The sequence below is a fragment of the Plectropomus leopardus genome, chromosome 8, assembly GCF_008729295.1.
Source record: "Plectropomus leopardus isolate mb chromosome 8, YSFRI_Pleo_2.0, whole genome shotgun sequence".
Taxonomy (NCBI): Eukaryota; Metazoa; Chordata; class Actinopteri; order Perciformes; family Serranidae; genus Plectropomus; species Plectropomus leopardus.
This window is the reverse complement of record NC_056470.1, coordinates 30,323,871-30,335,089: the sequence shown is the minus strand read 5'-3', so window position 1 is coordinate 30,335,089 and position 11,219 is coordinate 30,323,871. Positions and strand designations below refer to the sequence as shown.

Here is an 11,219-nt window from a genome sequence, read left to right as displayed (position 1 = left end):
GAGTTACGCGAGAGCATAATGTAATTCACCAGGATGAGTTGGAGTCAGAAGACAGAGAGAGATACAGACAGAAACAGATATGTGGAGGGATTGAGAGGCAGAATTTAAAAATATAAAGTATGATTAGCTGTCTTCTTCATCCTGCTTCTCCTTTTCTGTCTTATCTGCATACAGTATAGCAAATCAATTAACCAAGTCGTTAATTTCACTTTTTAATTGGCTGGAGTTAGACATTAGCATGCGGTGGAGGACGCCAAATGAATCAATGCGGAGGTAGAGGGGTCTGGTGGGTTAACCACAATGCGCTGGTGCGTTACCAGGCCTAATTAAATAGTATGTCCCCCTGGCCTGACTCCCCTCGTGACAGAAAACCCACCAGGTGGGAATAAGGCCTGTGCAAGCAAAGGCCTACTCAGGGGAAAACAAATAAGCACTTCCAGGTCATGACCCTGGTGCCACTTCCTACTTCTACTCCACTACATCTAAGAGGCAAATATTGCTCTTTTCACTCTTACATTTATTTAACAGCGATAGTTAATAATTACTTTTCAAGGTAAGGTTCTTGTTTGTTTGTTTGTTTTTGGCATAAATACCTGTTTTTATTGTGAGAACCACAGCTTTTACATGTACTTTTGTGGTCCAAAAAACATCTGCCAAATTTCCCATCTTGTTAAAAAAAAAGTTTTTGTTGACAGAATAACAGCATCTAAATGTCACAACATCTCAATAAAAATACCTGATTTTGTTGCCATAAAACAAATCTGCTAAATGTCCTAATATCTGATTAAATATACCTGATCTTGTTGCTAGAAAACGGCTGCTAGGTGTTTCAACGTCTCATTGAAAATACCTGTTTTTTTTGGGAAAAAAACAAAACAAAACATCTAAGTGTCCCAAAGTCCTATTAAAAATAATAAATAATATTTCAATGTGGTCTTGATACTTTCACTCAAAAAAAGGATCTGAGTATTTCCTCCACCTCTGCATGATTTACAGAACACATCAGTAACAGCATCACCGCTTCCCCCATTATCAAGCCACTGTAGCTTCATTTTTGAAAGTGAAATGCAGTCCCACAGAGTGCCTCATGATCCTCTATGAAGAACAGGAGCAGCAAAGCAGTAGCTGATTATTGAACATTGATTGGAGCTCGATATGTGTGGGCAGGCTGCAAGGACAGACCGAGGATTATGGGTACTGACCTCAGTGATGCGTGGGTTGGTGCACTTGACGTTCTTACTGGACAGGTTCAGCCAGCGGGTGGTGTACGGATTGATGGGGGGGCAGTGGTGCCGCAGGGTGCACCTTCCCTCTCCGCTGCACCAGCCACACTGGAACTTCCTCTCCGCTTTCAGACACGTGCCGCAGCTGTCCCGCTGGGCTGCGCACTTGTACAGGTGCACTGCGGGATACGAGAGAGAGTGTGGATATAGAGTGAACACACAACAACTGAGAAACCTACGCAAGTCTTTGGAGACTTTTTTTTTTTTAAATACAAGGACAACAGACGACCTGCTGTGAGTGAAATGTCCCCACAGGCTATCTTTTCTTTTTTTTAATCTCCAATAACACATAATTTAAGATACATGTGTAAATATAAACACACGCTTCCTTAAAGCAAAAAAAAAATAATCACACAGAGGAAAATGATGGAGAGTAGGTTTGGGCAGTATTAAATTTCTGTGGTATGTTTTATGAATACTGTCATAATACAGAAGCTCCTTTTTCTATCAATCCTAAACAGAGCAAATTGGCCTCATTTCTTTCAGAAACATGGGAATAAGGCAATTAGCAATAAAATAAGTTTAATATATAAATTATCTCCAAATTGGCAAAACATTTGTAAAAAAAAAAAAAAGGTAAAAAAAATTAACTGTTTAATGTAATTAAATGTGTAATTAATAAAAAGTAAAGACGGCAATGAGCAACTTAAGACCCAGAAATTGGCAGGAAAATTTAAATAGTACAAGAAAATGACCTGAAAATTCACACCGCAAAAATGCATAAAAATTATACTTATTGTGTAAAATGACTTTCAAAATATATCTTTATATCTTTACATCTTCTTAATAAGAAGTACAGTTCTCTGGTATTTTTTCCTGGCTTTTTAAAAAAAATATGCATTTCCTAAATCTACCAATCTCTTGCAATTTGAGGGAAATTTCTTTCCAATTTGCTCATTGCTTTTTTCCCATGATTTTGAGAGAAATCAAAGCAATTTGCTCGGGGTTCAAAAGTTTAAATACTTGTGAAAGGCGTCTGAATGAAGCACAAGAAAAGTGATGTCGATCCAGATTTCAAAGGGTAAATAAGGAAAATATCACTTTTCTTAACATTTTGTGAGTTTTTATTGTGTATTTAGTGGTCTGAAAAGCTGAGAGTCAGTGCACTTATACCGTCACATACTGAATGTCTTCACTCTGGTGAAATTTCAGAAAGGTATGAAGGTATGAAATATTACATGCTGTCCAAGCTTAATGGAGAGTGTTCGATTTGTCCATCTCCATCCTGTTTTCCTACACATGTTGACAGCAGCGTCTCTTGTTCTTACCTTGGATATTCTCCGGGTTATCAATGATGAAGTTGCCGTTCCACACCACCGAGAAATCCACAGGCAGCTCGCTGATTTTCATCCCCTCGTACAGATACTAGAGGCCCAGCGATGGCGAGAGAGACATCGAGGAATGGGGGGTGAAGGTGGAAAAGAGACAAAAAAAGACAGGAAGATTTCAATGGGAGGTTTGGGAATTTGAATTCCCATGAGTCCTTGCAGATGCAGCGCTACGTCCTTCCGATGTTGCCCCAAAGTTTCATCATCTCGTCATCAGAGAGCTGACAAAGTGAGAAGCCACAAGAAATTGGACAGCTGAGCAGGAGCTCGAGCTTCCCTTCTGGCCTTTGGAGATGCTGTCCTTAACCGCCTCCTACGCCCTTAAATCCAGCCCTGACTTTCTTTGTGCAAGCGTGTGTGTGTGTGTGTGTGTGTGTGTGTGTGTGTGTGTTTGTCAAAGAGAGAGGGAGTGAAAGGAGAGTAAAATGTGTATGTCTGTGGTTCCTCTGGGAATATATTGCAGAAGTCACTGCGTGCTTGACTGGAGGGCAGAGCCATGCTGCAGTCTTCTCTGTGTAATTACCTACGCTGCAGCTACTGTGTCTCCACTGACACACATGTACACAAACACACACCCACAATTTGACTATGTGGTACGGCATGTGATATTTGTTTCCTATTAAAGTAATATAACCCATATCAGGGATGCTCAACTTGCTTTGCTTAGGGGCCAATTTTTCAAAATTACAGGAGACCAGGGGCCAGTTGCAGAAGCCCCATACAAATGTAGGACATTTTTTTAGAACTTTAGGATATTTCAAGATTTTTGGACAGTTCATTTTTAGGATTTAGGATGTTTCTAGGATTTAGTACGTTTGTAGGATTTTGAGATATTCAGGATTTTAAGACATTTCTAGGATTGCAGGACATTTGCATTGTTCAAGCATGTTTTGAGGATTGTAGGATGTTATCAGGTTTTATGGATATTTCTCAGATTTTAGGAGAATTTTAGGACGTTTCTAGGATTTTCTGGCATTAGCGGCTTAGCTAGGACTGGTGAATTTGAAAATCCTATCGGGAGCCAGATTTGGGCCGTGGGCTTTAAATTGAGTATCACTAGCCTACATAACTACCAACGTACAGTATATTTTACTCTGAATTCAGATTATGTCCTCAAATAACTAATTAAATATAACAAATGCGTGCATGATCAGTCACACCGAATGTGGCACAATTTGGGCAAGTGTTGTCCAACCTACCGAGCTGTTCTGGCACTGCACGCTGGAGCTGTTGAAGCGAAGGGCGGTGACTCGGTGGCTGACCCCCTGGATGTGGAGGACGCACTCATAGCCTCGCTGGCCAGACTGGGGCTGCGGCAGGTTCCTGGCCTTCAGGGTGATGGGCTTCACCTCCCCTGCTGGGATCAGAATCTCCTCCGAGCGCACCAGCTGGGGACAGTCCTGGAGGTAACAAGCGAAGGGCAAGGAGCACATGTCGATGCCAACAAAAAATTGTGCTTTTATTTGGTTGTTCGGTGTGTATATAGTAAAATGAGTGTAGCTGAAATGGAGATTGGTGTGGAATTTTCAAACTGCTTAAGTGGCAAATATTCAATTAGTGCTCTGTGGTTTGCAGTACAAGCAGAGGGTTTGAGGACAACTACGTGAAAGTACCATTTGTACCTTCCTCACCACTGAAAATATTACTCCATCACTTCTTGAGCACTGCACTTAGAAAAATAACGGAATTGTGGAAATGTGCATCAGTTGGTTGTTAAGGAGCATTTCAGGGCGGTATCATAATGTATTGATAACACAGTGTCAAAAAAGTCTCCACAGCTTCACAAAATTACAACTAAAATTATGAAAAGTAACAGCCAACTCACTAATGGCATAAACTATAAACTAACACAAAGATGACAATAACCAGTACAAACATTACAACACGTTTTTTATTCCAAAACACATTTGACATTTGTGTTTCGCAATATAAAACATCCAAATTAACAGCAAACTAAACTCCTGAGGCCAGCACTTGGCATGATGGGAAATATAGGGTAAGCGATTGGGGTGGCAGTGAAAACATTATTGAAAAGCTAAATGACATCAAGAAGCAGAATGAAGCAGAATATTTTGTTAGATAAGATTTTGTGAATTTTGAAAATGATGATACCTTGATCTGTTTTCATTAATTTGGACTTTTGGACTTCTCCTTGCTCTTGAGTTATTGAGTGAAGTGTGAGGATGCAGAAATTGAATCTATGAGGAAAAGTCTTTTTTTCAGCAGATAACTTTGTCCTTACAAGACTGAGCAAGCTAAACATTTTTGTGACTGTATCTGTGGTATTAATTTATTTATTTATTTTTATTTAGCTTCTCGGGCCCGGTAAAATCTTTATGAAGGTTCCACCTGGAGCCTTTTTAGAGCGTTATAGCTTGAACCCAGTATTTGCGTATGTCCTGTAAATTAACACCCAAAGGAGCAATTAACACACTTTGTCGTCCTTTAGTACAGGTCAGTGAGTTTAGGTAAGTAAAGGATAAACGAATATAACCTCCTCCCAAAGCAAACACCTAAGTATCTGTGTACATAGCCAGAGAAGCTGTGGAAAACCAAGATACACCCACGCATATTTTAAGCACTGTGTATCAACCACACATGATTGACTGGGTCAGAGTGATCCTGTGTCATTGTTAAGACACGCTAAGCTCAATAACTCCAGAGACAATAGAGTGTTAATTGCCACTGCGAAGAACAAGAGCTCTGAATGAGAAACGCCAATTCGGAAATAGAAGAGCTTAGATGGCTGTCTTTCTGAAGACATGCCCTGAGGCTGACACAGAGCTGAAACACAGAGCAGGATGCAGGCAGAGGGAAACAGAGAGGGGGAATAAGCAGGAGAGAGAAAAAAGACAGTATCGGTAGCCCATATGCATGTGTGCGCTCGTGCACGTGTGTTTCCACCAACCTCAGAGGCGTTGACTCGTCCCTCCTGGAAGGAACAGCTGGAGGGGTCATGGGTACACAAGTTGCGGTACTTGCACCAGTGGCAGCGGAAGGCACTGTTCACACATGACAGACACCTGCATGGACACACACACACACACACACACACACACACACACACACACACACAAACAAGGAGAGTCAGAAAAAAAAGCAGCGCAGTCAAGGAGGGGCAGCGAGTTTGCCAAAGTGGGGGAAGTGCCACAGAGGAAATGAGTTCAGATCCCAAGTGGGCACCTGCTGTTGTTGTGCCCTTGTGGTTGGCACGGTACCTAATAGCTGCTGGGCCAACTTCTCCCTGCATATATTTTCTACGACCGCCATATATTAACGTGTCATATGTGAGCAGTAGACTGCATATTAGCCCTCGTAGCCTGGATCAGATAGAGAAAGAGACGGAGAGCGAGAGAGAGTGGAAGAACGTTGAGTAATGAGGACAAATAAGACATTGGCGCAGCTTGATCCTGCAATTACCATTAGCCCTGCATTGTTGGAGTGTCGCTATAATTACCAGCTGTTAGGTGTGTGTTTGTGTGTGAGCTTTTTTTGCATGTACAATAACTAAGTGTGTCACCATAAAAGTACATACTGTACTCCCAGTGGCAGATCAGGTATTGAAGGCAGAGTCACCGCCAAAATCAAAAATTCATATTTTCCTCTTACCTGTAATGCATTTTATCCACCTAGATTGATTTGAGGTGAGTTGCAGAGGGTTGGAGATATCAGCTGTGGACATGTTTGTCTTCTCTCCAATATGAACTCTGCTGTTTTATTTATTATTATCACTTTCTTCTATATACTGTTTCACTGCTGCGGTGCAATGCATGCTTATATGTATGTATGTATAAATACATTGCACCCGTCTGCTGTGCATCTGCATATTGACTGTTGTTTCTTGTTGAACGGATGTGTGATGCTTCTATTGTTGTATGCATGTGCTGGATGTACATGAATCACCTCCTGTTTTGTCCTTTTATCCAGTGATCCAAGATATATACACACAACCAACACACATGTTGATTTCTACACTTTGCACATAGACAAGGCACCTTGAACATAGAACATAATTAAGATAATTAAGAGTGGCAGAGCTGACCAGGCACGGACACAGAGAGCTGTCCTCTGGATTGAATAGCGAAAATGCAGCATAAACAAATGTCTGGACACATGAAGTTGATGAGATAAAGGTAAGAGGAAAAATATGTTTTTTTTTGTTTTTTTGGGGGGGCACTGTCCCTTTAAGATCCATTGTTAATGTAAAAATCAAAACCATTGTGCAAAAATACTCCATTAAAAATAAACAGCCTGCATTCATGCTTACATATTTTTACTAGAAAATGACCTCTGAATTCTACAAACACAGGATGTGAGAAACAAACACTGTGTACTGGTTACATGGATGAACGGGTGGAGAGATAAAAAAAAATGGACAAGAAACCAGGAAGAAGTAACAGCCTGAGGCAACAAGACATGATACTCTCTCCATGTTGCCATAGCAAAGACTTCCAATTGATTGTGATGGCATTTACTACACTATGTATTCATGAACAGTTGTTCGGAGGGAGCATTGTAGTCGCACTTGGCTCCCCCTCTCTCTTTCTCTCTCTGAAATAAGGTTGAGTTATGCATACTCGCTTATTGTGAAATATTCATCGGTGCAAAAGCATGGGAGGGGATCTCTGGCAAGCGCACTAATTCAGAAGAATAGGGCTGATTCACCTTCTGGCAAATAGAGTGTACAGTATGTGAGAAAGAGAGAGCTGGCATCGGAGCGTGCAAGGGAGAGCGTATGCCCTTTTCAAGTGCATGCATCTTTCTTTGTGCACTTGAGAGTGTGTGTGTGTGTGTGTGTGTGGCTGCGTGCACAAGTATGTTTGTCGTCGACGATTAACTGAGCTGATGTGAGAGCTGGTAATTGCTGTCTGTGCTACTCAGACAGGGTTCTCAGACAGCAGACAACCATATGAAGTTACAAGGCAGTGTGCACTTGTGTGTGTGTGTGTGTGTGTGTGTGTGTGTGTGTGTGTGTGTGTGAGAGAGATGCAGAACAACATTGCCTGCTTTTCTTTGGAAAAGGAGACAGTGGCTACAACATTTTGTTTTAATGTCTACAGCAGGGAAACTCAGCTTGCTTTGCTTGGGGGCCACTTTTGCAAAATGACAGAATGCAAGGGGCAAATCGTAGCCCCATACATGTTTCTAGGATTTCGGGTCATTTCCAAGATGTTAATAGGATTTTAGGATGTTTGCAGAATTTCCGGAGGCCTCAAAGACTTTCTGACATTTCTAGGATTCTTGAACATCTCTAGGATTCTAGGATTTCAGGACGCTTCTACAATTTTAGAACATTTCTGGAATTTTAAGATGTTTGTAGGATTTTAGGATGTTTGTAGGATGTCCGGTGGCTTCTAATACTTTTAGGGCATTTCTCGGATTTTAAGATGTTTCTGAGGTGTCAGGATGATTATAGGATTTTAGGACATTTCTAGGATGTTAGGACATTTCTAGGATTTTAGGACATTTCTAGGATTCTAGGACATTTCTCAGATTTTAGGACATTAGGAGCTTAGCTAGGACCTCTGTTGGGGGTCCACAGGTGCTTAATGCTATTTTATGGGCTCTGGCACTGAGTGTGTGTGTGTGTGTGTACACTAAAAGTACAAAAACAACTCCCAGTGTAAATCACTTTAATTTTCATTTTAATTGTGATTTAGAAAATGGTTGGGGGGTCACCCGGCACAGGGCACAGAGGGCCAGATTTGGCCCGCGTGCTGTAAATTGAGTATCAAGGGGATAGTGAAAGGGATAATTTGATATTCTTGATTTCAAGCACCCCTGCTAGCATCACTGCTGTGATATCTTTAGTCTCCTGCTCTCTATTCACTGATACTCCCGAGTCAGCGAGGACTTTGGATCTCGCACAAACAGAATCTGCCACACTGGGACGAAGCGAGCAATTGCAAAGGCACTGCCGACACTGATATCTCCAATCCAGGGATTCAATTCAACATCACTCAATCAGGGACAGACATGGCATGAAAACGGGCATGAAATCCCTACTGAAGACCTGTTAGGCAGAAAGCTGTGTGTTTTATACTGCAGCGTGTCTGAGAAGAAGGCTTCATTAACGCAACAGCGCAGAAACTTCCTGTTACGGTGCTCTGGGAGCAGTCAGCTATCAGATTACATTAGTCTTTACAGGGGATATTTTTAGGGGACTCTGGTCGGCTAAGGTTGAGGACAAATTGTAACTAATTCCCAGAGCATTGATCCAGTGGTTTTTTGGACAGCAGGTCTGGGGCGTTGTTTTCTGTAAATGAAAAGGGAATGAATGGGCTCAGAGAGAGAGATACTCACAGTTGGTGGACGCTGCAGTTGTAAAACTTGACCTCTGTGCTGATAAGCATCTGACCGGTCTCCTTAGAGTTGAGCCTCAGCTCAACGCCTGACCAATCTGAAAGAGAGAAGACAAGAGATGAACATTCATTGTATGCTAATGCATTATTATCTATACATTATTTTGCATAGTTGTGAACATCATTAAATCTTTGGTAACACTTGAGATTACAGCCCCGGTGTACAGTGTAATTAGGTTAGGTTTTTTACCTCTTGAGCAAAAGTGTCCCTTTTCTCTGTTTTCTCTGGTCATGTCACACCAATTTCAAAAATATATGTGTCTTTTTTACTGCATGGATGGCCTAGTTTTATTAAAAGGCCATCTTTCCAGCAGTGAAATACTTCTTTAGTTGTATATCAGCAGAGGTCGAATGGTCCGATGGCGATTTTACCTCATCTGACAAAATCTAGAGTATAAAATATATATCTAAACACTGCCTTTAGGTCCAAGAATAAACATATGCTAATCATCTCTAATATCATATTCATAAAATTCTCATGACCTTTCAAGCTTTCCTCCTGCATATTTCCACAAACGTACCGCAGCAGATCTGGCATCCATTTATTTGCAAACACATATATCATTATGAATACTAACACCTGTTGTTTGACAGTAAGTACCTGTTGTTTCCAAGCCAAGATGGCCGCAGGGTGGCGAAACCAAACACCCTGAATAATATATTATGTGCGGTGTGTGGAAATGACTGTGTGTTTTGGGGGCTTGGTAATCCTCCTCCCTGTGAGTAAATGACAGCCCTGTTTGCCCAGAGCTCCCACGGGGAGTGCTGCATCAGGCACTAATATGAATGTTCTCCCCTAGGTAAATGTCAGCCAATCCCCCCGGTAAGCCCTTCCTCCATCCATCTAGCTTTCCATCCATCCTGCCATTCCCCTCTTTGACTACCTTCCCTGCTCCTCCCTCCTCTTTCGTCGCCTCCCCCAGCTGTTTATACCTCCATTTTTTACTCCACATTCATTCCCCTGAGGCCACTTCCTCCTGACCTCCCCACTATCCTCCTCCATCTCTGGTCCCCTAGCGAGCCTTTCTATCTGTTGCACATCAACATCGATCGCTCGGTGGCAATGACCGGAGAAGTGGAGAAGACAGGAGAAAATTAGATAAGATATTAAAGGTGGAAAAGAAAGGAGAAATTAAAACAAGAGCCAAGGAGATAAAAAAAATAGCTGGCACTCCTCTCCACTAAAGAAGAATAAAATCCTAGAGGAGGTTTTGTGTGGACAGGAACTCTGTTCCACTTTGTTTGCCAGATCCTGCGAGACAAATGTGAAATGGTAGAAGTCAGCGATGAGGCTATCCTGCCCGCTACACAGACTTGTGTGAAACAGAGCCTGATTCCCAACAGGTGCTGCGGAGAGAACCGGGGCACCGAGGGTCAGTCAAGCCTCCTACACACTGAATGTCATCTGAAACACACACACACACACACACACACACAGGGAGGAGGAGCACCAAGCCCCCAAAACACACAGACACACACACACACACACCGTATTCTCGTGGGGAGAGATAAGAGCATGTATTTACAGAAGCAGAGCCAAAACTCTGTCCAGCAAAATACAGGAAAATAAATTTGATCAGCTGAAATTATTCTGTATGAGACCGAAAACTGCTAATTGTATGTACATACAGTATATTTACAAGCAATGTTTCTTTTCATTTGTCTTGCGTATATATAATACCGTGCAAGAAAAGCTACCTTTGTAGATATCTTATACACTTATCTCGTCATTAATTGGCAAAAAATTTGGTTATGTTTGAGATTATAGACCACAACAACAGCACGACTACCCTACTATCTCATTTATCACTGTTACAGTGAACATTATGACCACATAGCCGAGCGACAACCTGGACGTTTCAGGGAGGATGAATTGATGACTTCTGCATCACCTAATCAATTTCATTTGCTTTTATTGCAAAAATGACCTTATTATGAGCAAACAGGCAAGCTTGCCGTTTTCAGCTCTGTGCAAAGCCTCCTTTCATCCCAGGAAATAAATACAAATATAACAAGATAAAACACGAGGTATGAATCACAAATGATATTGTTAATACACTCGTCTGACAGCAAACTGTGCAGTTCATTTAGTTTGTTCTTGCATGTTTTGAGTCACGTAAAGTAGAAACAAACTGTTTTAAAACTGTTCTCTGGTCAGAGTAACATATTTTCTTTGTGGTCATTTTGTGTGTCTTTGTAGTTGATATGTGTCTTTTTGCGGTCTTGTGTTTGTCTCTTTTTGGTCT

The 11,219-nt window shown here is 41.6% G+C and overlaps 1 protein-coding gene across 1 annotated transcript in view; it reads right to left on the bottom strand.

Moving 5' to 3' along the window:
- The window catches only part of plxna2 (plexin A2), a 266,646-nt gene that overhangs the window by 97,571 nt on the left and 157,856 nt on the right, over positions 1 to 11,219 (bottom strand). Inside the window, exons 8-12 of the mRNA XM_042491079.1 lie at positions 8,915 to 9,011; positions 5,520 to 5,634; positions 3,811 to 4,011; positions 2,552 to 2,648; positions 1,183 to 1,402 (exon numbers count right to left, since the gene is read on the bottom strand). Coding sequence (XP_042347013.1) covers positions 1,183 to 1,402; positions 2,552 to 2,648; positions 3,811 to 4,011; positions 5,520 to 5,634; positions 8,915 to 9,011 — 730 coding nt within the window. The remainder of the gene's footprint in view (positions 1 to 1,182; positions 1,403 to 2,551; positions 2,649 to 3,810; positions 4,012 to 5,519; positions 5,635 to 8,914; positions 9,012 to 11,219) is intronic.